The following is a 26,772-nucleotide window of genomic DNA, read 5'->3' on the forward strand; positions in this document are numbered from 1 at the left end:
AAGTTTGAGTGAAGTTAGTTGAACTGAAATTTTCAGAGAACCTTGTATCACAATCTGGATAATTGATCTGCAAATTTGAAGTCCTCCTATACATTACAATTGCTCCTATTTTTCACATGTTGTAAGAATTATTCCAATAAATACATTTTGATTGATTATATTGTTGATTTAGTTTCCGTAAATCTTAATTAACGGGCCTCTAACGGCAGAGAAGGCCGAGAAAACAACAGTGTCTGCGTCTCTCACCGAGAAGAGGACGCGAACTGTCTCCTGGCAAGAGTTGTAAATGCGCTCCACTGAGGAGGGTGTAGGAGGAGATGGCGCGAGGCCCGTTTTTTCTTTAACGTCTTGCCAACCTTTTTTCTTTGAAGGGGCTCATTTTCGTTTGATTTGTCAAACTTGCTTTTCTTTGTTTTCTTTTCTAATTAAAAAAAACAAAATTTTTTTGTTCTCAATTGTATTTTCATACTATTAGCTTCTTCTACCTTTACCTTGTTCTCACTTCGAAACTTTTAAATTTTCAGGTAATTCTTCAAAATGACTGCTGCTCTCCGCGAAAGTGATCTCATCATCCGGACATGCATCCCAGTGCTGTGCGGCTCTTGAAAAAGTCCTTCGACAACTTCTGCAGAAAAGTTGGAAATGACGTCATGCCATACTCTGAGTTCGATTTTTGGTATTATCGTTTTTATAACGGAAACCATGATTTGCACTACGACAGAAGGTAACTTTTGTTTTTTTATTATTTGAAAACTAAGAGGGGTTTTGTAACGTGCCTACTAGTTTTGCCTAACCTATTCTCGAAAAAACACCTAGTTTATCAAAGTTCAGTTTTTTTTAAACCAAATGCCCAACAATTCATATTCTTATAACCAAAACTGCGTCTACAAGTCCATCAACTTTAAATCAATAATTTTTCAGCTCCGATCTAGTCCCACGCTCTCTGTCGAACATGCCGCTTCATATGATCAACGAAATTCTGAACCACGTTAACATCTTCGATTTGTAAGAACTTATCAAAACTCTTCAAAGCGTTAACTGAAACATTTCCAGGTTGTCTCTGATGAAAACGTCGCGAAGCTTTCAAGAAATTGTTCAAGACAAAAAGTTATATATTGATTCCGTTGAAGTAGGCTTTTATGAAGGACAGTATTCAAGAATGCGTTACAACGACCGCTATGAAATCTCGTATCAGCAAGAGAAGGACGGTTGTGCGCTTTCATATTATGATTACACGACAAGCTCCTATGAAGTTTCCGAAATATTTGTGGTTGGCGAGAACTACGTCGATCGTTGCAATGAAGATTTCAAATTGATGATGGAAAATCAATCGGTTCAATTGGACAGTTTCCAACTTGATTTTGATGATAATTGTGAACAAGGATTCCGTGATAAATGCATCGACGGAGTCAAGAAAGCACTCAAATCTTCTAGAAGGGTGACGTCGAAAAGTGTGGAAACAGACAGTGTTCCATTCCCAGATATTGCACGACTGGTGGCCAGCTTCCCCGCTGAGAAGCTGGAAAACATAGGATTTGACGGATTTGAAAGCGAAGGATATGAGCAGCTCATTCGCTTAGATCAATGGAAGAGAGCAAGAACACTTCGTGCTCATTCGAAGATGACTGTTCCTTTTGAGCACTTTTTCATGTCGAGTGTTTCGAAGTTTATTTCGCGAAATTCACAAAAGACGATGCAAGAACACTTCGTGATGTGAGTTTTTTAAAACTACCTTATCACTCAAAAATATGAAACTACCGATTAATTTTCAGATGATCGACAGATCCACCCGCTTTCGCAAAGCTAATATCTACTTCAACGACATGAACACCAGTGGACTGAAGAGCGTATTCGGCACCCAAGATGAGGAGCACAACAACGTCTATCAAACTCCGGACAAAAGATCTTTCGATGTTGAAGATTGCGGTTGGTTGTTCGAAATCACAAGAACAGGATACGTAGTCGACTCAGACAACTAGAAATATCAAGACTTTCTTATAAATACTTGTTAAAAAACTATTTGGTTTGATTTAATTGATATGTTTTATAGTTATTTTGAATTGTTACACGAAATTGATTTGTTCTTGATCTGTCACAATAAAAGTATATGAGTAGTATATTTTGTAGTTATGACAAAATTAATAGCTTGATTTTTGAAATTTTGTCATCCGGAAACCTACATGGAATTTAAAAGCCCGATCAAACAAATCCCACAGAAAAAAAACCGCAAAAAATGTTCCCTTTTTATGCCCATGCTGGATCCGAACAGCCGACAAATGTGCAGTAAAGGTGGTCGACAATATGTCGTTTACCATCTCTGGGAAAGGTCCAAGTCAAGTCTCTGTTGCAGGTGAGATAAGATATCGCTTCTATTTCACTGAACGGTAGGCCGATGCTAAGAGTCTCGTCTGCAGTTACGACCTGGAATCATTGAATTTCTCAGAGCTGTCGGGATAAATGGGATAAGACTCACCTTGACACCAATTGAGGTACAATTCGGACCGCCTTGCCAAGTTTTTTTGCAGCTCACCTCACCCATGCTCACCCATGCTCACCCATTAAAATTTTAAATTCCCGTCAAAATATTTTCAAAAAATTAAAATTTGAATTCCCGCCAAAATATTTTCAAAAAATTAAAATTTGAATTCCCGCCAAAATGATTTCTCAGAAAATTTGAATTTCCCGCCAATTTGTGATGACGTCACAAAAGGGGCGGGGCCTATAGGACCCCTCTTAGGTGATTGAGACTACAAACTACAGAGTTCTACAGCTCACCCATGCAACATTGCACGTGTATTTTCTTGAATATTTTTTGTTAGAAAAACAAAAGAAATCAAAATGTCAACACACTCAAAAGTTCTCGGTGTTGTCGAAGTTAATAGGTCAATTTTTACGCAGGATTCCACCACGGAGAAGTTCAATATAATGGTCACAGTCAGGGCAAGAAAATTCATTACTTCCGACAATAAGAGGAAAATTATGAAATGAGAGGAGAGCTAACTGTATGATAATATGGTATTAGCATATTGACATGAATATGCAGATTTGATATGCAATAAGTCAATTTTGTGGGTATCACCTGTTAAAAAAAATGTTTAAATATATTTTCTGAAAGTAGAATATATGGGAAATTTTTTGGTATTTTTCTAAAACATTTTCCGTTTTTTCGTTGAGATATAGCAATTTGAAATTGTAAAACTATTGTTTTCAACGAAAATCCATAAAATTTACTTCAAACTTGTGAAATTCTAAGTTAAGCTCCATTGATCTAGATTCTTATGTTTTTTACCTACATTTAGTGCATTTGACCTACATTTTAATACAATTGGCCTACATTTGTATGCCTTTGACCTACATTGTGTGCCTTTGATCTACATTTTGCCAGCCGTACCATTTAAACACCTTTCCACTCTTTCACCTCCTTAACCAGCGATTTAATATCGATTTTCTGAATTCTCCATTTTTTTACTATTTTTGTTCATTTTCAGTCATTTTTTCTCAATTTTTATGTGAAAAATACAATTTTTTCATTTTTTCAGGTAAAAACGTTCTAAAGCATGGAAGAAGTGATTAACTATCGAAGCGATTTGTTCCGGCTCTCCGATAACCTAGAAACCCTACACATTGAGGAGAAATTTGGAATTAAATGGTAAAAATTCAACCAAAAAAATCCATATTTTTACGATTTTTTTCAGTGACTTGACGTGCAAAATCGAAGAGAATATGACTACTTTCGAGTTTCAATTTGATCTGCGAGACTTTAAAAATAACGGATTCAAGCAGCTCACCGCAGAAATCACCATAAGACCGGACCCCGAAAATCCGATATTTGAGCTGATTCATCGGAAATTGGATATTTTGGACATTGATGAGCACCGTGTCAATTTTTCCGTCGAAAATAAAAATACACAAAGTCTTGCTGAAACTCGAGCAATTTTGGAGCTCATTTTGACACCAATCCGGGAAAAATTTTCGTATCGGGAAATGTTCATGCCATCCCAGAAAACAGATGCGATTTTGATGATTGGTGGCGAAAAACTTCATGTTAATAAAGCGGTGAGCCTATCTAAATTCACCAAAAACCCAAAAACTGTAAAAATCCATAAATTTCCAGTTCCTCTCCTTCCATTCGGACTTCTTCCACGAGTTGTTCTCGGCGAGCTCCACAGAAAGCGAGATTCCAGAGATCCCAATTCGTGACGTCTCCGCTGAGGATATGGGTCTTCTTCTCAGCACAATCTACCCGGATCTAGTGTTTCCCACGGGTTTGTGGCATATTTTTGCTTAAATTGTCAAAAATACAATTTTCCAGACAAGACCGCCGCGAAGCTTCTGACGCTCGCCAATCGATTCCAAATGCGGGCGGTCACCGCGCAAGTGGAACACCATCTGCTCTGGCATTCGGATATTGAAATTGAAAAGCTGATTCTGATGGCGAACACGTTTGGAATGAAGGATCTGCTCAAGGAGTGCACTTGCGATGGAGGAAACAAAACCCCGGGAGAGGTGCCCATTTCGGTCCAGTGACGAGTCGGAAAGTGAATCTGAATCCAGCGAGAGTTCCAGTTCCAGCAGCTCCAGCAGAAGCAGTTCCTCGTCCGATTCTAGTTAATTTTTCGCATTTCTCGGTTAGAAAATCTTTATGAAAAGTTATATTAGAAAGTTTCCCTTGTATAAAAATATATCTTTGCCCTCTCAAAATTTGCAATACTCTGTAAATCTGGAATACAACGTTTTTTTTTTCAAAATGGGTCAAAATAGATTTCTCAGCCAATTGTTCTCAGTCGGTGGGAAAATTCTGTAATTTAAACATGGTGCATCAAAGATTTTACAGAAATATGGAGAATTCGATCGCTACAAGTTGGAGAAATTGAAGAAAATTTGCTACTCCTGTCTGGAAATTTGATCTACGTACTTTGTTATGCGTATTTTTTGTGATTTCCAAGGAAACAAGTTTTCACCTATTTATTTAGAATTTTCTGAAAGTTTAGAAGTTCTAGAAGTTCTAGAAGTTTTCTAGAAGAAAGCCATCTATGAATATTCAGTCACAATTGTTTGTAGCTAACTCGTCGTGACGCCAAGACTGCTATTGTCTCCTCTGACTACCTGATCGGAAGATTATAAGACACCCAACAGATGTTCACTTTCCCAAGGATCCACCGGCCTCTTCCCAGCTCCTGAACTTGCCAATCGATGCACCACGAGTCTCTCACAATATCACTCAGAATACTCTTTTCAAAAAAGGCTATATCTGCGCACTCCGTAGTTCATGTCTGTGTCACTTCCCAGGAGAGTAGTCTCCTGGGCAGAGAGCGGTGGTTCGCTATTCCTGTCCATTTAGCAGAAAGACAGTTGACGGGGACGAGGCGAGTCAGGCCTGGTACACCGCTACACTGCCCTCATTACATACATACCCTCCCAAGGTCTAAAACAGTCTTTTCCCAGTCTCCGAACGCGTTCATCAAAAAAATCGATACTCCATATGTAATCTACCTGCGCATTATCTGAACGTGCTCATTCATTCTCTTCACTTGTGGCCCACCATTATCACCGTTCCCTATTTCTCTGCTTATTTTTTAAATTTAATTTTTGGTGTTCCTAGACCGCCTGGAGAAATTAATGGACACCATGGACAAAACTAAAAATGAAACCCTGGAGTTCGCAAGCGATTGGATGTATGCTACCCTGCCTATCACTTTTTACAGCGATTGTAATGGATTAAAATGGTGAGTGTTTTTTATTTAACATTTATATAACAATACAATTTTCAGCAATGTCTCAATTTTCAATCCTGATGACCAGTTTCTGTCTACAGTGAAATTTGATTGGGATCAAAAAGTGATTAAGGATCTAACTGGCACATTCACGTGGATATTTGATAACTCGGGAGGGAGCTGTAACCAACAACTTGAGAGTATTACCCTTGACAAACCAGGACAATGTTATGCACAAAAAATTAATTGGAATGTTTTCGATTATAATTACCTACGATGTAAGTACTCTCTTACGCCCAATTGTTGCCAGGAGAAGTGCTCGGATAACAAAGTGGCTCTTACGCCAAAAAAGAGCCCCGGTCAGAAAGTCCCGGAGCACAAGCCTACTGATCATGAAATTGGTAGTGATGTTTCCTATGAGAAATTGTTCGCGCCATCCAACCGACACGATGCGGTGCTCTTGATCGGGGAGAAGAAGCTTCATGTGAGCAAGGCGGTGAGTTTTGTGGTTCACAAGATCTTTTCGTTAAACTAAACCCAAAAATTGCAGTTCCTCTCCTACCACTCGGACTATTTCTCCGATCTGTTCGCTGATAAGATCAATGAGGAGATTAGGCTTGAAGATGTGTCCTACGAGGATTTCGGCCTTCTCATGAGCATCATCCACCCCGAAACAGGCTTTGTCAATGGTAAGGAAGCCTACTATGATGTCACAATAATTAATATATTTTTCAGATCAAAACGCTGAGAAGCTTCTCCATCTAGGAAATCGGTTCAAAATTTCATGTGTCATTCACCAGGTCGAACACCACTTCACTCGTGGAACCAATTTTTCCAATGAGAGATTGATCTTCCTGGCCGACAAGTACGAATTGCAGAAGCTTCTGGAAAAGGCAATCCAAGAGATGAACAGCCTGGACAAGGCAAAGAAGTTCGGAGGATCCGATGATTACAAGAAATTGTCGGATTTTGCTAGAGGCAAGATCTCGGATCGTCTCATGCAATTGCTGATTAATTGATTTTTATTATGTTGCTACGTTTGAATTGTCCTTTTTTGTTGTGAAAATAAATTATCGAAAGTTTATGTGAATCGCTAAACCAAGTATCTTCAAAGTGGCGTATCTTAAAAAATAAAAGTCTGAAAAACAATTGCACAACTAACAAAATGATCAGAAATATTTGTTCTTTCTACTACATTAATTTGTATATCAACACACCAACTACTTGTAGAGTTACACAGAGTCAAAGCCATTTTTCCAAAATTCACGAAAAATTTTGAGAACTCTTTTGTTGTATCCTTCATAACTCAACTTTCATTGAATTTCAAAAGATAAATTTTGTTAAATGGTAAGTAAAAAATATTTTTCCATATTTTATCAGTTTAAAGTTTCTTGATATTTTTATGTTCCGCCAAGTTACAGACCGTTTTCTGAAAAAAATCCAATTTCGCTCATAAAACTCTTCATATCCGACTTGAAATTTTCAAAAATGATCACTTTTTTGAGGTCTCTACAATGTCCTAAAAAATCTTTCAAAAAACACTGTCCATCTCCAAAATCGTCCTTCGCTCCGAAAAATGAAATCGGACTTTTGCTTTTCGAAAAATGAACGAAAAAATCAATTTGCGATTTTTGGGTCGAAAAAAATATTTTTAGAAAGCTGAAAACACGCTATTTACGAAATTCATATTCATTTTAGGTGAATTCTTCTCTGAAATGACCTAAAAATTAAACAAAAAGAACATAATTTTAATTCTCACGTGGAATTTTTTAAATTTTCATTAAAACAGTTGAAGCACTGAGCAAATTACCAAACAATTTTACGTGAGAATTAAAATTATGTTCTTTTTGTTCAATTTTTAGGTCGTTTCAGAGAAAAAATTACCTAAAATTAACATGAAATTCGTAAATAACGTGCTCTCAGCTTTCTAAAAATATTTTTTTCGACCCAAAAATCGCAATTTGATTTTTTCGCCCATTTTTCGAGAAGCAAAAGTCCGATTTCATTTTTCGGAGCGAAGGACGATTTTGGAGATGGACAGTGTTTTTTGAAAGATTTTTTAGGACATTGTAGAGACCTCAAAAAAGTAATCATTTTTCGAAATTTCAAATCAATACGTTGGATATGAAGATTTTTATGGCAAAAATTGGACTTTTTCAGAAAACGGTCTGTAACTTGGCGGAACATAAAAATATCGAAAAACTTGAAACTGATAAAATGTGGAGAAATATTTTTCACTCACTACTCACTAAATTTTATCTTCTAAAATTCAATGAACGTTGAGTTATAAAAGATACAACAAAAGAGTTCCCAAAATTTTTCGTGAGTTTTCGTAAAATGGCTTTGACTCTGTGTAACTCTGCAAATAGTTGATGTATTGAAATAAAAACTATTGAATTAGAAAGAAAAATTATTTCTCATCATTTTGTTAGTTGAACATTTGTTTCCCAGACGTGTATTTTTTGAGATACGCCAGTTTGAAGATGCTCAGTTTAGCGAGTTTAAGCGGTTATTTGGTCCGCTGATCATCTTTCCCTATCCTTTCATTTTTTCATAGATTTTTTTCACATTTTCAATTTTCAGCTCAATTTTAATACATTTAATGTTGATGGAGATTTGGTAAAACTTGGTAATTTTTGGGATAACTTTTTTTTTGTGAAATTTTCGGTCTCAAATTTTGCTACTCATTTCTTTTTAACAAGATTTCATCCGCAGAATTTATTTAAGAAAAAAAACAGGCACACATTTAAAACAATTGAATTATAAAAAAGTAATGATTTCTGAATCATGAAGAACAACAGAAATTTCTGTTATTGGCACTCGATCCCAGTAGTGGAAATGTAGTGTTGCTTTGACGCCACTGCTCATCGTAAAATCGAATCCTCCCAATTGAAGCTCTTCCTTGCGACGAAATTTTATTTTCGTTTCCATCGGTGCAACTTCGTATGGTATTCCTTTAAGAACAGTGTGCTCATTCCAATCAAGTCGGTAGTCTAGAATTCTAATACATTCAAGCTCTGGTTTCAATCCGGCGATCCAATGTTTTAAGAATATATTAAAATCTTTACTTGTTAAAAGTCGATTATTATTAACGCCAACGGATGAAGAGCTTGTTAATAGTAGGCCGTTTAACGGCATGTTGATATTCAAGGAAAGTATAGGAAACTTCCCCGGTAAAATTTCTCGTAATTGGAAAAGTTGAGCGAAGCCTAATGTTTGAAAAGGGTATCGATGTATCTTGAGATGCTCCGTCGGCTCAAAAGTTTTGACAAGCTCGGCAAGGGTTTTTGTGTTTGAAAGGATAGGAGTATTAAGATTAACAACCCTGAGCCCTTTCAAACATTCTACAGCCATTTGTATTTTTGGATCATCAAAAGTCCCTGTAATGATACTAAAATGTAGATCATCAATCTTCGTCGGGTTGATGACATATAAAAAATGGTTTAAACAGCTTTTTGCATTAAACTTTTGTGTTGTAAAAGTGAATCTTTCCTGATAGGTGGGTCCTTTACTGACAGTAACTCCTTTGTACCCGATGCTAATAATGAAAATTACAGTTCGGTTTTTTGAGACGCGATAGCTAACTGATTCAGAAATGTGTATACAAAGTTCTAGACCTTTGAAAATATTCAAATTTCTGATGGACTCCTTTGTTCTTTTGGAGACCATTGAAATACAAGTCCTGAAATGTTTCAACTGTAATTCTGGATTAAGGAAGCGATAACTTACTGTTCTATAAATCCCATGTTGAGTAGAACATCTTTAAGGTTGTTTTGTGGAAGACGCAGGAGAGGGAAAAAAGAGACAGCCATCAGAAGAGCAGGAGAATGAGCAGAATGAATGCGGAGAGTGCTCCAGTTGTACAATTGAGCACCTGTTGCGCGGTGGGAAGCGTTCAAGTTGAATCGATATCATGGAAAGAGTATTAAGAATGGAGCAAATATACTCAGGCCCTGAAAAATAAGTAGGGCCTCCCATGAAACCATACTTTTTCATTGCCTACTCGTTTTAATTGTTGTTCATGGCAAAAAAAAATTCGAAAAAGTTCTCTGAAAATATGAAAGTATAGAGAAAGACGCTCAGCGGACCAAATAACTTCCAAAACTCGCTAAACTAAGTATCATCAAACAAGTCTGAAAAACAATTGCACAACTAACGTTGATGACAGAATGGCGCCCATATGGATGGAAAAGGCCTGTTGGAAGGCCGCCGATGCGATGGACTGATTCGCTGCGAAAGGAGATATCCACTCGTGACGCAGACGGAGAAGTCATCACCCCCTGGTCCACTATAGCCAAGGACCGAAAAGAATGACTTGCTGTGATCCGCAGGAATACCACGAATTCCTGAAGAACGGATCGTCTAAGTATCCTAAGTAAGTAAGAGAAAGACGCTCAGCGGACCAAATAACTTCCAAAACTCGCTAAACTAAGTATCATCAAACAAGTCTGAAAAACAATTGCACAACTAACAAAATGATCAGAAATATTTGTTCTTTCTAATACATTAGTTTGTATATTAAGACACCAACTATTTGTAGAGTTACAAAGAGTCAAAGCCATTTTACGAAAAATCACGAAAAATTTTGAGAACTCTTTTGTTGTACCCTTTATAACTTAACATCCATTGAATTTCAAAAGATAAATTTTGTTAAATGGTAAGTAAAAAATATTTTTCCATTTTTTGATATTTTCATGTTCCGCCAAGTTACAGATCGTTTTTCAAAAAAATCCAATTTCCGCCATAAAACCTTTCATATCCAACGTATCGACTTGAAATTTTGAAAAATGATCACTTTTTTGAGGTCTCTACAATGTCCTAAAAAATCTTTCAAAAAACACTGTCCATCTCCAAAATCGTCCTTCGCTCCGAAAAATGAAATCGGACTTTTGCTTTCCGAAAAATGGGCGAAAAAATCAAATTGCGATTTTTGGGTCGAAAAAAAAATGTTTTTAGAAAGCTGAGAACACGATATTTACGAATTTCATATTCATTTTAGGTGAATTCTTCTTTAAAATGACCTAAAAATTAAACAAAAAGAACATAATTTTAATTCTCACGTGAACTTTTTTGGTAACTTGCTCAGTGTTTTAATTTTTTAATGCAAATTTAAACAATTCCACGTGAGAATTAAAATTATGTTCTTTTTGTTTAATTTTTAGGTCATTTCAGAAAAGAAATAACTTAAAATGAATATGAAATTCGTAAATAGCGTGTTTTCAGCTTTCTAAAAATATTTTTTTCGACCCAAAAATCGCAAATTGATTTTTTCGTTCATTTTTCGAAAAGCAAAAGTCCGATTTCATTTTTCGGAGCGAAGGACGATTTTGGAGATGGACAGTGTTTTTTGAAAGATTTTTTAGGACATTGTAGAGACCTCAAAAAAGTGATCATTTTTGAAAATTTCAAGTCGATACGTTGGATATGAACGGTTTTATGAGCGAAATTGGATTTTTTCAGAAAACGGTCTATAACTTGGCTGAACATGAATTTATCAAAAAACTTAAAACTGATAAAATATGGAAAAATATTTCTCACTCACAATTCAACAAAATTTATTTCCTAAAATTCAATGGAAATTGAGGTATGAAGGGTACAACAAAAGAGTTTTCAAAATTTTTGGAAAAATGGCTTTGACTCTGTGTAACTCTACAAATAGTTGGTGTGTTGATATACAAATTAATGTAGTAGAAAGAACAAATATTTCTGATCATTTTGTTAGTTGTGCAATTGTTTTTCAGACTTGTATTTTTTAAGATACGCCACTTTGAAGATACTTGGTTTAGCGAGTTTTGGAGGTTATTTGGTCCGCTACTCTCTTTTTATCCAAAAATAGGTGTATAGTTTTACTAAAAATCGATTCTAAGCTGCCAACAAACAATTATAGATCCAAAATTCATCAGAAAAATTATTCAATAGCCAATATGAAATGAAAAGATGACACCAGGGGATGAGTAATATGAAAATAGACATATGCAGTTGTCCCATTCTTCCGATTGATCGTGAATCCTCTGGTCATCTCTCTTTGCCCATGATACTTTATAAGAGAATCCTTATATCTGGCTGCCTCGACGTACTCCCGCGTCTTCGCGTACTCGATACCACAGAAGATAGCTTTGAAAAATGCGGGTCTGCTCATTTTACTGATCAAAAGGGATGCAACTTCGATGTACCTTGTTTTATGGTTCAACCCATTTATCCAGTGCTTCAGGTACAAGTTTAGGTCCTTTACTGTAAATTTGCCACCGTAATTCTGTACGCTGACGAATTCACTGTTTATGGAAAGAATATCGTTAAGGCAAAGATCCGAGACTCCTAGGTGGTCGTGATTTTTAATCAGAACCTTATGACCTGATTTCAAAAACTTTTCAGCAACAGTTTGAAAAAGGTTGATTCGTGTGACAGGTACCAGAAGCTTGTCGAAGAGTGTCTTCTGCTCGTTGGAAAAATCTATAGATTCCCGGTTCAAGGTCATTCTGCTGATCTTCATATCTTCAAACACATTCTCAAGCGCATCAAGTTGTCTTGGGTGTTGCTCGGGGCCACGAAAGTAAAGATTAAGCTCAGGCCGGCCTAGAAGGCTGTAGAAATGTTGAATAAACGGCAATATCTTCCAAGAGCCAAAGGAAACCGGCAATTTCCATTTGCCACTTGCAACGTTATACAGTTGTTCCGTAGAAAACACCACAGAGACAGTTTCCGTTGGCTCTAATTGCGAGCTGTGAAAATCTTGGAAATCTGCAATGTCATTCCCAAAATGGAGTGCTATCCTATTTGACTCGGAGAATAAAACGACAATTTTGCATTTGCGGGAATCGATTTTCATGTCTTGAATTAACGCCTTGCAATCCTCGGAGCACATTGAAAATGATAGTCTGAATAAGCACAAAAGGTTATAAAATTTAATAAAACGTAAAACCTACATGCTTCCAAAATCCAAGTGTCCAATTGCTCTAGTTTGAGCATGTCTCGGTAGTTGGAGGAGAGAAAAGGCAGATGTCATGTCGAAGGAGTAATATGGAGAGGTGGATGGCTATCTGAAATAGCAGGCCGTACGGCGTCCTCGCCTGGAAGACAGCAATGTTGGATCATCTGCATCGATTTTCTTGTAGGATTTGGGGTTTCATGAACATACAGGTAATCCTCTTGAAAGAAAGACCGTCTGCCTCCTTCCCAAAATGTCCAGTTACCTTTTTCCGGCTGTCTAAGGATTTCATCGATCTGTAATAGGCCCTCGATATTACATTGTATGCCAGCTCGCTCATACACTCATTCTACATTTTTTGGCCCTGGTGGTCAGTGCCTAGTTCTTCTTCTTTCCCTTTTTCTATTTTGTCAACTATATATTCTTCCAGAATCTCTACAAAAATGCCGCAGCCTGCAATGGAAACAATCACATTTTCTAGCCGTCCAGAACTCTACAAGAGAGGTTACAAACATTCGAATATCAGCATTTCGGACGAATTCCAATGGTGAATTTTTTTAAAAATATTTTTGTAGTCAAAAATTACTTTTTTCCGTTTCCAGCGAGCTGATTGACATGCGCACTAGCAACGAGAAACAATTTCAAGTTGGAATGGACTTCTATTGGAACGAGGAAGAAATCGAGAGAATTACTGGAACAGTCACCTTGTGCTACAGCTCTGGAAATGGATTTGGTAGCTGGGTCGAGTCAGAGACCTCTGTTGATCTATCCAAACCAGGGCTCACAATCGGAAAAGTGTTCGATACGAACTTCCACGTTATGTATACCAGCTATAGGTATTCTCTAACGATTCATCGCTCCCACTGCCTTCATAGGCTTTACGAAAAAATGTTCTCTCCATCCGAGCAATCTGACGCGGTTCTGTTAGTTGGGGATAAAAAGCTTCATGTTAACAAGGCTGTAAGTTTTCATCCGGAACGTTGTTCAACTTAATCCAAAAATTGCAGTTTCTCTCCTGCCACTCTACCTATTTCCGTTCTCTGTTCGCAAAGCAAGCTGACACCGGGATCCTGATTGAAGGGGTCACCTACGACGAGTTCGGGCTTCTCATGAGTACCATCTATCCTGAAATGGTTCTGTCGACAGGTGAGTCACAGTGAGAGCCTTCGGGTGCATCCACTATAGTAGGTAGCTGGTCAGGTTCTAGAATAAGGAAACCTTCAGTTATTTTACAGTAAGACTGCTGGATGACCTATATGTTAGGAACTATGGCTTTTCCAGCACATCCTCTACATTCAACTAAACCTCAGAATTTCAGACAAAACCGCCGAGCTACTCCTCAGACTGGGAGATCGTTTCAAGATGCCAGCTGTAATGCACCATGTTGAAACCCGACTTATTGAGTGGACCCAGTTGACAGACCAAAAATTAATGTTCCTCGCGGACAAGTTCAAATTGCAAAAGCTGCTGGAAAGAACCATAAGCTGGATCGACTTCTTGGATGATTCCAGAATGCTCAAAGAATCTGCTGAGTACTCTGAACTGTCGGATTCAACGAAGGCCAAGATCTTGGATCGTCTCAATTCATTGCCATTGTCAAACGAAAACTATACTAATTACAGTAGTGATGGGTATTTTAATCGTGATGTGATGCGCAATATTTTGTTTATATTAGTCGGCGTTTGGTTACACAATACTGCTTGTCTAATTGTGTCCTTCTGTAAATCAACTAAAAATTAGTTTCAAGAGTAAAATTCGACCGATTTCGCATTGTTTATTGTACTTCTCATCACGTTTGTTTTCCCGTACTGTTTTTCATGGAATAAAATTTTTTGGTCTATCGTTGGAAATTTCAAGTATCTTTTTATATTGAAGATTTGGTTCTACAGTCTGCCGTAAGGCTAGGTTGGCCCCTCGTCACTCAGGCCGTAGGTGTCTTGTGATCTACTTCTATGAATAGCTTACATGACGTATCAGGGTGTTCTGAAACCTTGCACACAACGGCAAACGTTTATCATTCTTGTTAGACCTCATGTGATGTTATACACTGTCTGTGCTCTATAAGTAGTCTAGCTCTGCAGGTGCACCAGTGTCGTAAAAAGCAGATGGTCGCCGTCTCACTACTACACAGGCAGCGACCTCTGTTGCAGTTTTCCTGGCAAACCTAACAATTGTTCCAGCTCAATCAACGCTCACAATCTAGGAAACACTTAATTTATCGACTGTTCTAGGAAGGTGGCCTGACCTCAGCCTGCTTGAAATCTATAACTGCGCGCACAAACCCTTTTCTCCATTCACCCCCATACTTACCAAAATAGCAATGTCGTCTTTTGCTCTTCTCTGTTTGCCGAAAAATGAACTATCGAAAGTGCTACGTTACATGGACCCTATTACACAGTAAGTTCATATAAGTTTTGCGTTTTTATTCAAAAAAATTTTCGCAAGTTTTCAGGTTCTGGTTCTCACTGCTCTCTAAGAAAACCAAACGGTTCATCATATTGCTGCAAGTTTTCGGTGACAAGTTAGCGATTCGCGTTGAAACCCGCGTACGAATAGAGCTGGGCTCACTCCTTCTCAAAATTGGATATTTCAATGAATATATAGAAATGTGGTATAAGGATCCGGAAAACTCCGGATGCTTTGTCACTAACAAGTGGCGCTCACCAGGAATTACATCTCGACAGTGGATAGATCATTGTTTGGAACTGACGGGTAGTAATAGTGTTGACAATTTGAGCATTTTCGCTTATGACAGAGGGTTCGACATGAACGCCTGTTACAGAAATCTAACCGGACTACATTTTTCGAATCTTCACCTAAGTGGAGATTATCTCCCTGATATTCAGATGTTCGGCGGTCTTCCAGATGTAGATACGATTTGTTTTAGCTTCAGTCTCAAGCCTAACTACCAACAAATAATTGTTCGAAATCTTGACAAATTCACTGTGGAGAACAGCGATGGCGCAGATGGTCAGCTGAATAATTTGTTGGCTTCGAATGCGTCGTTTATTAAACTTACCGAAATGACACTATCGAGTAATCAAATCAATTTGTTCCTGAAGCACTGGATAGCTGGCTCCAACGAGATGCTCCGTGGATTTATGCTCGAACAATTGGAAGCATACAATGTGCAATCCATTTTCAATGGACTCGACTATCAGCCATCGGTGAGAGAACATCATGGAGTTAAGGAAAACAATTTATACCTGCATCCACATACTCAAAAGTTTGACATCACAAGAAACGACGGGATGCGAGCAACTTTCTATTGGGCATTAGGTTGGGAACAACGGCATGTGATTAATAGCTTATGTTGTATGTTTGTTTGGGACAAGTTCATGGAAGATGAATAAAGTTTTTGTTTACTAATCAACCAGGAAAATCCAGAAAGACACAATACAATTTATGAAATATTTTCCCCCATCTTACTACAGGTTTTTGAAAATTATACCAAGACCACAAAATCTCAGAAAATATGAATACAATTGCCACGACTTCGGCAATTGTCCTGACTAATTTTCCGAGTGATGTTCTATCTTTCAAAGAGGAATCGGAATAGTATCGGACCAAATGGCTCAAATTTTCAGAGCTCACTGTCTCAGAGACTAGTGACTAGGAATCCCAGCGGGCGACTTCCCAAGTGGAAGGATCTGCCGAGTACTGTTGTGCAATTATACAATCGATCGGCGTTGGAGATCCCAATGCAGCGTCGAGCAGCTGTTTCTCACCCATCTTCCCAATCGGCTGTGCTCATTCTCATTCAGACAGTTTTCCCTCTCCCCCACCCGCCAGTCGTTCTTCATGTCTTTCCTAACTTCTTTTCTCCAAAAAGACTATCTATCGGATAATAAGTACATCACCATGTCGTTGAATCTCTATACCATCTACCTGGGCCTTGCTCTCGAAGCGATCAATTTGTCTAGTTTCATCCAGTTATCCTACTTCTGCCACGAAACTCCCAATGAAGCTTTTGATGAGATCGTCGGAAACTCTGGTGTCACTGGTGTGCTGCGCAATTATGGATGGTTGATTGTTTTCGCGTGTGTCTTAGGAATTTTACTGCATCTAAGATTTTACAAAAGAAAGCAGTACTCAATTGAGAGCTTTTGCTCAAAGCGGTATCTGATGGCAGCAGGGATGCTTTTCATTAACGTCTTATTCACCGGAAATAGCATTTTCAGCTTGTATGGCAGTTGGGCAAATGTGAGTTTCAATTTGTTTCTTTTCAATTTTCAATTAATATACTTAATTTAAAAATCTTGCAGGATATCATCCAGCCTGTAATCATATCTATCACATGGTTTATGGTGTACAAAAGTTTCGACATTGCCAACGAAACAGAATCCCCAATTCACTACAGATTGTCAAAGACTACAACGGTCACCAAATCACAGATAATATTCATGCTCTTCTTCCTCGCCACCTTCGGAGCATTCAACATTTGCTCTAGCTTCATTGAACTGCGTCAATTCCCAGATGAGTACACCGGATTGGCATTTTTCACACAACTCGGTACATCTGCCCTGCTCTCTATTTAGTCGCGATCCCAATGATCTACGTGGCCTTCTTGGCTTATAACTCCGAAGACTTTGAATTCAGTGGAGTGGAGCCGACTAGTGGAAGATTTTGGTACGGAGTGTGCAGATGGAATGAAAAATTGGGAGAATGGGAGCATGTGGAGACGATTCCAGAGAAACCGTTCTCTTGGATGTATAATTTTCTGTCTTACTGATAATAAATTACTGTGACGTTTCAATAAATGTATTTTTAAATGCGTCTGAATGCTTAAGTCAATGTTTAATTAGGTCTAGAACAATTCAAAGATATCATATTTTGAAAAAGTAGAGCTACTCGATTTCATGTCAATTTTACATAAAACTACCATTCTTCAAATTGTGGCAGAAAGGATCAAATCGACATCTGAAAGTCATGGATACAGAAGATTCTGAAAATGATAATGAATTACTGTGACGTTTCAATGAATATTTTTCAACGCATATGAAATTCAGAATACCTAAGTAAATGTTCTCAAATGGTCAAGAATTGTTTAGAATTCTCGAAGTTTTTTTTAAGAGATAGTTCTGGTGCGACAATATTGTCGTCACGGAATTGTCTCGACGAAAGAAAGAGGGAAGGGAATCAGAGGTGTATTCTGAGCACGGTTGGGCAGCTACACAGACAAGGTACCTCATGGAGGCGTAGAGCAAAAGTCTGTCGAGACGAGGTCAACTCTTCCCGCCTTCTTCATCGCGGCTGTACTCATACGGTCACTCTCCCCTCTCCCTAGTCGTTCCTAATGGCTTTCTTAACTTCTTTTTTCGAAACGGACTTTCCACGTGGTCGCTGGCTGTCCTTTCCATAATTTTGAAGCAAACGCGCCTCATTGAAAATTCACGTTGGCGCCAACTCTCGCTATCCATTGAACGTGAGAGACGCAGATACTACTTTTTTCTCTGGACGTGAAAAACGCAAAGAATAACCGTTTTGCCGTCTGCGTCTCTTCTTTCACACGCTATTTTGGCTGTGGACGAGGAATCCTCCTCTTCCAGGATTTTCTAGGCCATTTTCTCACATTTCTCAAGTTTTCTCGTCGGCGAGAAAACGTGAATTTTGAGACAGCCAGCGAGCACGTGACGACATATTGCTCATAAGGAATGTACTTTTTACAACAAAAAAACAAAATTCTAGAACCTTTAAGATGAATCTCTGTGATCTGGAAGAATAATTTTTAAGTAGGTCCCAAAAAAATTTCGGTTGCAGAGAAACATTTTAAAATGCCGTTTCTGCAACAAAATATGTGGCTGGTTGGCGTAGTACATTTTTCAAGAATATAAAAATTTGTATGGGAAATTTTTCATTGAAAATTTTTGTTCATTTTTTTCTGAACCTTTGACAACACAGTTTCTGTATTTTTAGAGTTCTAAAAAAATGAAAGACTAACAAAAAATATCTGTGAGAGATTATTTGTGTAAAAACGCAGAAAAACGCTATTGTCATGATTTGCTGATTTTTTTATTTCTATGTTCTTCAGGATTATATTTTGATATGTGCCGGTTTGTTCAATGAAAAATGAACTGATCACACCGATAAGAAAATATTACTGCAAAATGAGAGAGCTCCCCATGCGATTAGTTTTCTTATCAGGTTGTGGAACGATTTAGTTTTTCATTTTCAGGTTTTTCTTCCACTTTTTTGCATGCAAACTGTTATTTGTTCTAGTTCCCATCTAAAAAATGTCAGAAGAAGTGATCAAGTTCACAAGTCCTCGGAAACAAGTTAAAGAAGAGTTCAAGCTTATTGATACCCAGAAGATCGCTGATGTGAGGATGTGAGTTGGAAAATGGTTAGGCTATTTCCTAAGATTGTCAAATTTTTTCTACTCTAACCAACCAAATTTCCAGACAATGGTTCGGAAAATTCACAAAAAACCGAGAAAAAATTATGTTTTGCTGGAAATTCTTCCCCGGCGACAAACTGCAAAATGAGGGCATTGATTTTCTGGTCGGGCATATCAAAGCGTACCCCCATCCGACTTACAACGATTTCGAGCCGTTCGAATTCGATTTTAATGTGAATGGTGCTGAGCATAAGGAGACCAGAGAATACGAGTATTTGACAAAAAATGATTGGTGTTGTGCGACGTACGAATGCGAACTTACGCCGTTTCGATTATACGGGAATATGTTCGGGGCTTCGACGAAGCATGATGGTGTGCTGGTGGTGGAGAAGAAGAAATTGAATGTTAGCAAAGCGGTGAGTTTTTTTTTTTTTTTGGGAAATTGTGAAGGGTTAGGAAGTTCTGGTGTGCTGAACAAATTTTAGCTAGTTTGAGCAAAGTTCTACCGAAGATAAAAAAATAGAGGTACCTCCAAAACTTGATTGTAACCAGGGCCAACTGACGTAAAACCATCCTGAGCGGGGTTCGATCAATGTTAGAAGATCCTGAGCGTAGTCCAACGCAGGTTAGATACTCCTGAACGAGGCTCAACTAAACCTAGATAAACCTGTGAGGGGTCCGATCAAGATTAGGTGACCCTGGGCGATGTCCAATTGAAGTTAGGTACACCTGAGCGAAGCCCGACCAAAGTAAGGTTTCCCTGAGCTTGGTCCAACAAGGTTAGGCTATTCTGAGCAAGCTCTACCTATCCCATTTCAAATTTACAGTTCCTCTCCTACCACTCGGACTTCTTCAGCGACCTTTTCTCTCGTGAAGCCCACAGCAAAGATATCCCTATCGAAGGAGTAACCTATTTCGAATTTGGATTGCTGATAAGCTGTATTCACCCGGACCACACAGTTTTTCCTAATGGTAAGCACTATGAGCAGCTGAAATTCAACGGAACCCGAATTCCAGACGAAACAGTTTCCAAGCTGCTCAGCCTAGCCGACAGGTTCTCCATGAGAGCAGTATATCGGATGGTAGAACATCACCTTCTCCATTCTTCCAGCAACATGGGGATCAGGGAAGTGATAAAGACTGCTGATCAGTATGGAATGAAGGAACTCATGGAAAAATCGATTTCAAGGATCACTTCCACTGAAAAAGTGATGGATTTGATACAATCCGCAGAGTTTCCAGAGCTCTCTGCTGAAACGAAGGCCAAATTAATGGATTGTATGGCCAAAATGATGCGATGAACTGATTTTTGTTATGGATATTAGTGGTCATATTTTCTGTGTCATGTTTTTTATATTTAAAAATGAATAAAAATGATCTTCGAAAGTTTTCAATTTCGTTTAAAATTAGTCTTTCTTAATAATAAAACTCACAACTATCCAACTTTTTGCCATAGTCAACAACGAAAGGCCATCCCCCGGGAAGAGTTTTCCCTAGCAACGGTGGGCTTTTTTATCAGGGCTCATTGTGCACCTCCTTTCGAAAAATTAGTATAATTTTTGTCAACGTGTTGCTCTAAGGAGCAGTGCGCAAGAGAGTGTGGAGAGCTCGGAAAGCATGAAGCTAACGACTTTGTGATGCTATTTAATTTTAGTTATCTTTCATCATTATTTGTTGCTTCTTGTCTTTCTCAGATTTTTTTTTCAAATTTCCAGTCTGGTACCTAATGTCCGATCCACTAGAAGTTGATTCAAATACAACCCAAAATGTGTCGGCTGCTCGGGATGTGAGTTTTTTTGTTTTCTTTTCTGTACATCTTGAAATTTTGCAAACGCCAGAACTTCTTCCAGGGATCCGTTTTAGAAGTCCAATTTAGCACCAAGTACAACATTATTGACGTGGGCGTGACGTCTGACTTCCCTCAGACCGCTGAGCAAGAAGCCCGGCAAGAAGAAGCTAGAGCCTTGGCGCGGCTTATGTTTAGGCCTGCAACTGAGGTGGGGGAGTCGGATAGAGCAGTAGGTCGGATAGAGAAGTAGAGGTACGTAGCTTTTTTATATTTCCAGGTAAATATTGTTAGAGCGATGGATGAAAAAGAACTCCGCCAGGATGCCGCAACCCTGAAAAAGCAAAAAACTCGACAGTACATGCGCGAATACTATCTCCGGCACCGTGGTCCACCTGGCCAGAGAAACAGTCGTTGGCCTCAGGAAGTCAACGATCTCTTGGCAGAAGAGTACAAAAAGAACAAGACTCCTATTAGCATGGATTTCGACAGACTCTCAATAGAAACCGGCAAAACTCAGCGTCAAGTGAGCGAAGAGATACATTTTCAAAACAGTTCAACTTTTTCTCTTTCAGATCAAGCAGTGGTTCTGGCGGCATAAGGCAAAACAGAGCACGACCAATTATCAGCAGCGTGTCACTGCGGAGCCATATGCCGTCCGTAAAAGCGAAGAGCTTGAGAAGCCGGACGAGCTAGAAGAGATCAAAGACCCTAGAGAGCCTGAAAAGCCCAAACCTGAAAGACTCATGGGACCCGAGCCCAGTAAGGATATGATAAAGCTTGAAGAACCTGTACTGTTCAGTGAGCTTGAGAGAAACAAAGAGCTTGAGAAGCCGGGAGAGCTCGAGGACCAGAATGAGGAAGTGAATGGTCCCGAGAAGCCAGTGGAGCTTGAGGAGGCGGAAATCCTGGAGAAGCCCAACGAACCTATGGAATCAGAAACGCTAGAGAGGCACCAACAGCTGGAAAAGAACGAGGAGCCTAGAGAGTATGAAGAGGACAAGAAGCTCAAAGAACCTGGAGAGCACGAAGAAACGGAAAAGCTTGAAAAGCCCAATAAGCTTGAAAATTCCAAAAAGTTCATGGAGCTTGAAACGCAGGACGACAATGAGAAGTTCGAGGAGACTAAAGAAATCAAGACGCCCATGGAGCCAGTGAAGCTTGAGGAGACGGAAAAACTGGAGAAGCCCAGTGAGCTCAAGGAGTTCAACGAGCTTGCGCAACTAAATGAGCTCAAAGTGCTGTCACAACCCAAACGGTCTGAGAAGCCCGAAAAGCCCAATGAGTATGAAAGGTCCAAGAATCTAGATGATGGTTCCATTAAGCTTGAGGAGCATGAGGATTTGGAGGAAGACAAGGAGCTCAAGGAATTTGTGAACCCAGGAAAGTTCAATAGACCCAGTGAGCTTGAGCTTGAAAAACTCGGTAAGCCCGAAGAGCCTAAGGTTGATTTGGAGGAAAATGAGGAACAATTGGAACTCGAAGAGCCTAAGAAGAAATAATTAACAAACTTTTTCCGTATTTTTGTATTTCTTACTATTTATCTCACATCACTATCCCTAATAGTAAAAATGTTTGTCTGTATGTAGTTTAAAATGCTCCACTCTCATTCAGAAGACTAAAGAAAGAGCACGTCAAAATAGGAGGGCACAGAGATGCAAACAGCCTGTGGGTGTAGGTTATAGAGCACACGAGATGAAGGCGACGCAGGCGACAAAGTCCTCTGGATATGGACAGTCGTTGTTGCAGGTCCGCCAGTTTTAGTTAACAGTTTTAGTTGGTTAGTTTCGATAGTTTTGCCTCTCTTGGAACTATGACCGATGCTCAATCTCGTGATGAGAAGGGGATCCCAGCATCCATCTACGACGGGATCTTCAAGAACAATCGCCAGATCAAGCCTGGAAATCCAAATGAATTGAAGATGGTAATGGGCTTGAAGTTGAAGGAAGTCAATAAAGACTGCGCTGACGCTGTTCTGCGCGTTTCCAAAGCGACACTCAGTTGGGAAATCGTCAGGGAGATTATGAATGCGACAGAGCGTTTGGTAAGTTGTCAAACTAGAAAATCAAGTCAAAAAATCATTTTTCAGATTCAAGAAAGGGTCAGTGATCCGACCGGTCAAGTGGCTATTGCCGTCGATCCCCCGAGTAGTTGGTCCAAAAGTGTCACGGATTTCCTGGCAAGCTGCTACAAGTTGAGCCCGTCGCCGAACTTCAAATTCCTTGAGCTGCTGGCTATTCTCACTGGGAAGTCACAGTATCTGGTAGGAGGATATCTATAAGATCTGGGGTTTTATACTCTGATTTCAGATTCTTCAGTGGTTTGACACAGCTGAAGAGGAAAAGCGTGAGAAGAATCAGAAGCTTGAGACGGCTACGTTCAAGCGTCATTGTCCATGGCGGAAGAGACATAGACTGGCTAGTGTTGAGGGTTTTGCAGGCGACTTACATATCCAACTTTTTCAGATCCAGCCCCTCTCGAACGCCACCGCCATCCCGTTCCTGGAGGCTGCTTTCCAAAAATCGTCTATCCCCGGAAGCGTTGAGCTCTACGACCTTCAGCTGAAAACCAACTGGTTTATTTGTGAGGTAACCGCGAATTTTCGATCGACCTTTTTTTTACTTTTCTATATTTCAGCTAAAGGCCTGGTTCACTGCAAGACGGGTTGCCGAGGAGATCAAGGGGAAGTTGAGTGAGCTGACGGGAGTTCAGGGTGTAGCAAAGGATCAGAGTTGAAGGATCCGGGAAGATATTTTTTCGTTAAAGTTTTATTTGAATGTTGATTTGTAAAGTTTTAATGGTTTATTAGAATAAATTGTATAGTAGTTGTATTTTTGTAAATTTTTTATTTGGTTTTTCAGGCTTCGGCTTAGGGTGAAACTTATGCATAGTTTTAAGCATAGGTTTAGACTTAGGCTCAGGCTCAGGTTTTAGCCTAGTCTTAGAGTTAGACCTACGATCAGGCTCATGCTTTGTCCTAGTCTTACTTTAGACGGGTCTTAGGCTTACTATTAGGCTCAGGCTTAGGCATATACTTAACAAAAGGCGCCAAAGTGCGAAATTTCGTAAAACCCAAACTTTGAAACTAGATGACACAAGGATGTTTTTCAAAAAAAAAATCACAGACCATTTTTGGGATTTTTTCAAAAGAATTGCAAAGATTTATTTCCGAGTAATGTTGATTTAAACAAAAATGTATTCATTAAACAAAAATGTATTTCGCACCCATAAAGTTTATTGAAATACTACCAAAAAGATTCTTAGAAATTTTTATTAATTAAATAACAATTGAAAAATACCCATAGCGCTTCAACCGCACACATTTCCGTGTAGAAATTAATTATTCAAATAATTGGTGTCAAAATTTCAAATCATAATTATCAAATCATAACTATTCAATAGTAATGATCTCCTGTTTTATGCTTCGGCTTGAAAAATCCCGGCCAGCTTCAGACGATTCACGACGTTCCTGTAGTTTTTCCCTAGTCTCGAACCATTCCGAAATCTGCAAAAAATTATTGCCTTAACTTTTATTTCACATTCAGCCTACTTCATCAAGTGTCCAACCAATAGTCTTCTCTAGATCTACAAGATCACTGGGCAGCAAGTTTGCTCTATTGGCAAACTTTTGCTCCAATATCCGAGAAGCATAGTCCAGATTAGAAGTGCGCTTCCTTTCAGCCATCACTCTGGCGATTGCGGGATTTTCAAGCTCGGCTTTCCAGTTGGAGATCTGAAACAGATTTTTCAGTTTTTGTAAGAGTTATGTCAACTTTGAAACTCTCACCATGCACATTGAAATATTAAATTGCTCGGCCCACTGTCTCTTGAGATACACGCTCGGATTACTATCAGTCTTCAGAAGCTCCATCACTTGTTGCTTGGCATCTTCCACAGGAATCGGGGAGATCCTAGAGACTGATGTAGTCTTTTCTGGCTCTTGTGACTCATTTTTCAAGGAGAACCAGTGGCGAATCTGAAACATTCTGGAGTTGGGGATGTGAAGCTAAAGTAGGGACTCACTAGCTCAACAGATCTTCCGGTTTGGCGGGACAAATTTTGGAAGTCAGCGTGTGACGGGTGCTTCCTTTTCTGGTGGAAGTCTGTGAAAAGTCGGATGTTGTCCCGGTGACAAATTGTTTCAAGGTTCTGAAAAATTAAACAATTAAACAATCACCTTAAAAGCAGCTTTAGAGCATGAAATTCCCAACTCTAGCTGCTCCAAGAATTTGATACTTCCAGGCACATCTGAACACCCTTAAGTTCTAGTAAAGCACAGGTATTCCAACACTCCAACACCTTCTTGATGCTTCTGCAAGCATTCAGACACTCCTAGGTACTCTAAAATGCTTAAGAAGCTTTGCTAACCTCCACTAGTAGCGGATGGTCCAGCTCTTGCTCAGATCCTTGTTCTGCTACTTCTTGCACCACAATACTTGTTTTTGCCACTACTGCACTTTGCTCGGCAATCTCTTGATCCTGAGCCACTTCTTGATGACTTCCTGGTCCATCCTGATCCTGCTGAACAACTTCCTGCTGAGCAACTTCCCGATGAGCCACTTCCTGAGCCACTGAATTTTCCTGAGCTTTCTGTTCAGCTTTTCGCCGCATTTGAAAGTATTCCTCAATCTGTAATTGATATAGAATAATCTCCAATGTCCCTGTTACTAACACTAACCAAGGAATAGCTCAGCTCACATTGATCCTTGCACTCTCGAATATGGACGTCATCAACCCCGTCCGACTTGTCATATTCCGCCTCCAGAATCGCCTTCATCTTCCTGGGCAAGTCGGCTCTTTCTCCGTTCAGATAGCTCTTCATCACTTCGGCACGAGTTTTGTAGAGCAACACGTGCACTTTCTGAACTGTGGTCCGTAACTCCTGAGCCCATTGCTCCTTGAGCTCAACACTCGGTAGATCATCACTCTCGAACTTTTCCATGATTCTTTCACCGAGTTTTTTGGTCATGTGTGAGAGTTTACGATCGGCCTTTGACACCGAGTTGTGCGGCCCACTAATTAGATAAGTCCCGTTTCTCCGGTTGAACCAGCCTGTCACCTGAAATTTCAAAATTACAAAAGAAGAAGTTTAGTTTCACCTACTTGCTGTTGAGTCAAACCTAGTTGTGCAGATATCTTTTGCAAAGACTCGGACTCTGGCTTCGGATTCTTCTCAAAATGCTCGAACAACGCTTTTTTGATATCGGGCCTTTGCAGGTTAACTTTGTCGGTTTTCTTCTTTTCTGGCAATTCGGAGGTCTGAAAATTAGTCAAAATTATCGGAATCCACTCCAAAATTCAAAAATCTTACCGATTTTCTAGAATTAGTCAGCTTCTTCTTACGTCGCTTTGCTTCAACTGGGCATGCCACAAAACTTTCATCCGAAGCATCTGAGGAAGAAGATGAAGAATCCACTGGTGTCTGTTGTTGAGCAGTACGTTTTCTAGTAGTAAGCCTAGTTGTCTGAAAAATAAAATATTTAGTGAAACTGCACAAGCCTGAGCCGTGGGCTGAGCATAAGCCTAAGGATAAGGCTGATAATAATAAGTAAATAATAAGCCTAAGCCTAAATAATAAGCCTAAGCCTAATAATAAGCCTAAGCCGAATTTTCTTGCACACGCCTCTCTCTCTCTCTATATAGTTGCCAATCGACCTCAAAGTTTCTGTAATTTTGACAACTTCTTCATTTTCCCTTTTCATATTTCTAGTTTGAAAAATAATTCGCGACTATTTGAGACGAGCAAAAAGTGTTGTCAATTTACAAATTCTAATTTTTTTTGAAATTTTATTCAAAAAACGAGACACTGAAAAGTTTCAGTATTATTTTTTAATATAGTCACAAGGCTGGCAAACAGGCAGAATATTAAATTAAATTTTAAAAAAACCTTACCGGGGTTGACGTATCTATTGTCGCACTGGCAATTGAGCCTCCCATAGACCTTGTCACTCGACGGGTCATTTTGGAGAATAGGAATAAGGCTGGAAATAGCAAAGTATAAATGACACAT

At 39.1% G+C, this 26,772-nt stretch overlaps 12 protein-coding genes across 12 annotated transcripts; 9 read left to right on the forward strand and 3 right to left on the reverse strand.

Annotated features, from left to right (window-relative positions):
* Positions 1-558: 558 nt before the first annotated feature.
* Positions 559-1,717, forward strand: fbxa-184 (F-box domain-containing protein; the record flags this gene model as incomplete). The annotated part of the gene is made up of 3 exons (NM_061651.4): positions 559-724; positions 922-1,005; positions 1,054-1,717. Exons 1-3 carry the CDS (start codon positions 579-581, stop codon positions 1,715-1,717), a joined length of 894 nt encoding a protein of 297 aa, NP_494052.2. The 5' UTR covers positions 559-578.
* Positions 1,718-3,537: 1,820 nt separating this feature from the next.
* btb-7 (BTB domain-containing protein) lies at positions 3,538-4,697 on the forward strand. Its single transcript, NM_061652.2, has 4 exons — positions 3,538-3,649; positions 3,696-4,056; positions 4,115-4,265; positions 4,313-4,697. The coding sequence occupies exons 1-4, from the start codon at positions 3,558-3,560 to the stop codon at positions 4,525-4,527; spliced, it is 819 nt and encodes a 272-aa protein (NP_494053.1). The 5' UTR covers positions 3,538-3,557; the 3' UTR covers positions 4,528-4,697.
* Positions 4,698-5,602: 905 nt separating this feature from the next.
* On the forward strand, positions 5,603-6,797 carry btb-6 (BTB domain-containing protein). Its single transcript, NM_061653.5, has 4 exons — positions 5,603-5,726; positions 5,772-6,210; positions 6,265-6,403; positions 6,450-6,797. Exons 1-4 carry the CDS (start codon positions 5,629-5,631, stop codon positions 6,731-6,733), a joined length of 960 nt encoding a protein of 319 aa, NP_494054.1. The 5' UTR covers positions 5,603-5,628; the 3' UTR covers positions 6,734-6,797.
* Positions 6,798-8,417: 1,620 nt separating this feature from the next.
* On the reverse strand, positions 8,418-9,553 carry fbxb-48 (F-box domain-containing protein). The gene is made up of 2 exons (NM_061654.4): positions 9,444-9,553; positions 8,418-9,396 (listed from the first exon to the last, which is right to left on the reverse strand). Exons 1-2 carry the CDS (start codon positions 9,524-9,526, stop codon positions 8,475-8,477), a joined length of 1,005 nt encoding a protein of 334 aa, NP_494055.2. The 5' UTR covers positions 9,527-9,553; the 3' UTR covers positions 8,418-8,474.
* A 1,699-nt stretch (positions 9,554-11,252) lies between these two features.
* On the reverse strand, positions 11,253-12,794 carry fbxb-5 (F-box domain-containing protein). Its single transcript, NM_061655.4, has 2 exons — positions 12,638-12,794; positions 11,253-12,589 (listed from the first exon to the last, which is right to left on the reverse strand). The coding sequence occupies exons 1-2, from the start codon at positions 12,715-12,717 to the stop codon at positions 11,623-11,625; spliced, it is 1,047 nt and encodes a 348-aa protein (NP_494056.2). The 5' UTR covers positions 12,718-12,794; the 3' UTR covers positions 11,253-11,622.
* A 275-nt stretch (positions 12,795-13,069) lies between these two features.
* Positions 13,070-14,486, forward strand: btb-8 (BTB domain-containing protein). Its single transcript, NM_061656.4, has 4 exons — positions 13,070-13,186; positions 13,242-13,599; positions 13,647-13,785; positions 13,958-14,486. Exons 1-4 carry the CDS (start codon positions 13,083-13,085, stop codon positions 14,377-14,379), a joined length of 1,023 nt encoding a protein of 340 aa, NP_494057.1. The 5' UTR covers positions 13,070-13,082; the 3' UTR covers positions 14,380-14,486.
* A 427-nt stretch (positions 14,487-14,913) lies between these two features.
* On the forward strand, positions 14,914-15,993 carry fbxb-11 (F-box domain-containing protein). The gene is made up of 2 exons (NM_061657.4): positions 14,914-15,036; positions 15,092-15,993. Exons 1-2 carry the CDS (start codon positions 14,960-14,962, stop codon positions 15,990-15,992), a joined length of 978 nt encoding a protein of 325 aa, NP_494058.2. The 5' UTR covers positions 14,914-14,959; the 3' UTR covers position 15,993.
* Positions 15,994-16,410: 417 nt separating this feature from the next.
* F45C12.17 (DUF418 domain-containing protein) lies at positions 16,411-17,416 on the forward strand. The gene is made up of 2 exons (NM_001322715.5): positions 16,411-16,842; positions 16,905-17,416. The coding sequence occupies exons 1-2, from the start codon at positions 16,441-16,443 to the stop codon at positions 17,175-17,177; spliced, it is 675 nt and encodes a 224-aa protein (NP_001309556.1). The 5' UTR covers positions 16,411-16,440; the 3' UTR covers positions 17,178-17,416.
* A 1,389-nt stretch (positions 17,417-18,805) lies between these two features.
* btb-9 (BTB domain-containing protein) lies at positions 18,806-20,365 on the forward strand. Its single transcript, NM_061658.2, has 4 exons — positions 18,806-18,967; positions 19,041-19,392; positions 19,804-19,948; positions 19,994-20,365. Exons 1-4 carry the CDS (start codon positions 18,873-18,875, stop codon positions 20,275-20,277), a joined length of 876 nt encoding a protein of 291 aa, NP_494059.1. The 5' UTR covers positions 18,806-18,872; the 3' UTR covers positions 20,278-20,365.
* Positions 20,366-20,702: 337 nt separating this feature from the next.
* On the forward strand, positions 20,703-22,264 carry ceh-81 (Homeobox domain-containing protein; the record flags this gene model as incomplete). Its single annotated transcript, NM_001322716.3, has 4 exons — positions 20,703-20,762; positions 20,827-20,994; positions 21,043-21,288; positions 21,338-22,264. 4 exons carry the CDS (start codon positions 20,703-20,705, stop codon positions 22,262-22,264), a joined length of 1,401 nt encoding a protein of 466 aa, NP_001309506.1.
* Positions 22,265-22,531: 267 nt separating this feature from the next.
* On the forward strand, positions 22,532-23,591 carry ceh-82 (Homeobox domain-containing protein). The gene is made up of 5 exons (NM_061660.4): positions 22,532-22,806; positions 22,852-23,025; positions 23,072-23,179; positions 23,228-23,350; positions 23,400-23,591. Exons 1-5 carry the CDS (start codon positions 22,576-22,578, stop codon positions 23,496-23,498), a joined length of 735 nt encoding a protein of 244 aa, NP_494061.2. The 5' UTR covers positions 22,532-22,575; the 3' UTR covers positions 23,499-23,591.
* Positions 23,592-24,017: 426 nt separating this feature from the next.
* On the reverse strand, positions 24,018-26,743 carry ceh-83 (Homeodomain-only protein). Its single transcript, NM_001383789.2, has 9 exons — positions 26,655-26,743; positions 26,074-26,226; positions 25,866-26,021; positions 25,441-25,821; positions 25,131-25,391; positions 24,786-24,911; positions 24,550-24,738; positions 24,313-24,495; positions 24,018-24,267 (listed from the first exon to the last, which is right to left on the reverse strand). Exons 1-9 carry the CDS (start codon positions 26,721-26,723, stop codon positions 24,154-24,156), a joined length of 1,632 nt encoding a protein of 543 aa, NP_001370729.1. The 5' UTR covers positions 26,724-26,743; the 3' UTR covers positions 24,018-24,153.
* Between the last annotated feature and the right edge of the window lie 29 nt (positions 26,744-26,772).

The sequence above is a fragment of the Caenorhabditis elegans genome, chromosome II (assembly GCF_000002985.6).
Source record: "Caenorhabditis elegans chromosome II".
In the NCBI taxonomy this organism is placed as follows: Eukaryota; Metazoa; Nematoda; class Chromadorea; order Rhabditida; family Rhabditidae; genus Caenorhabditis; species Caenorhabditis elegans.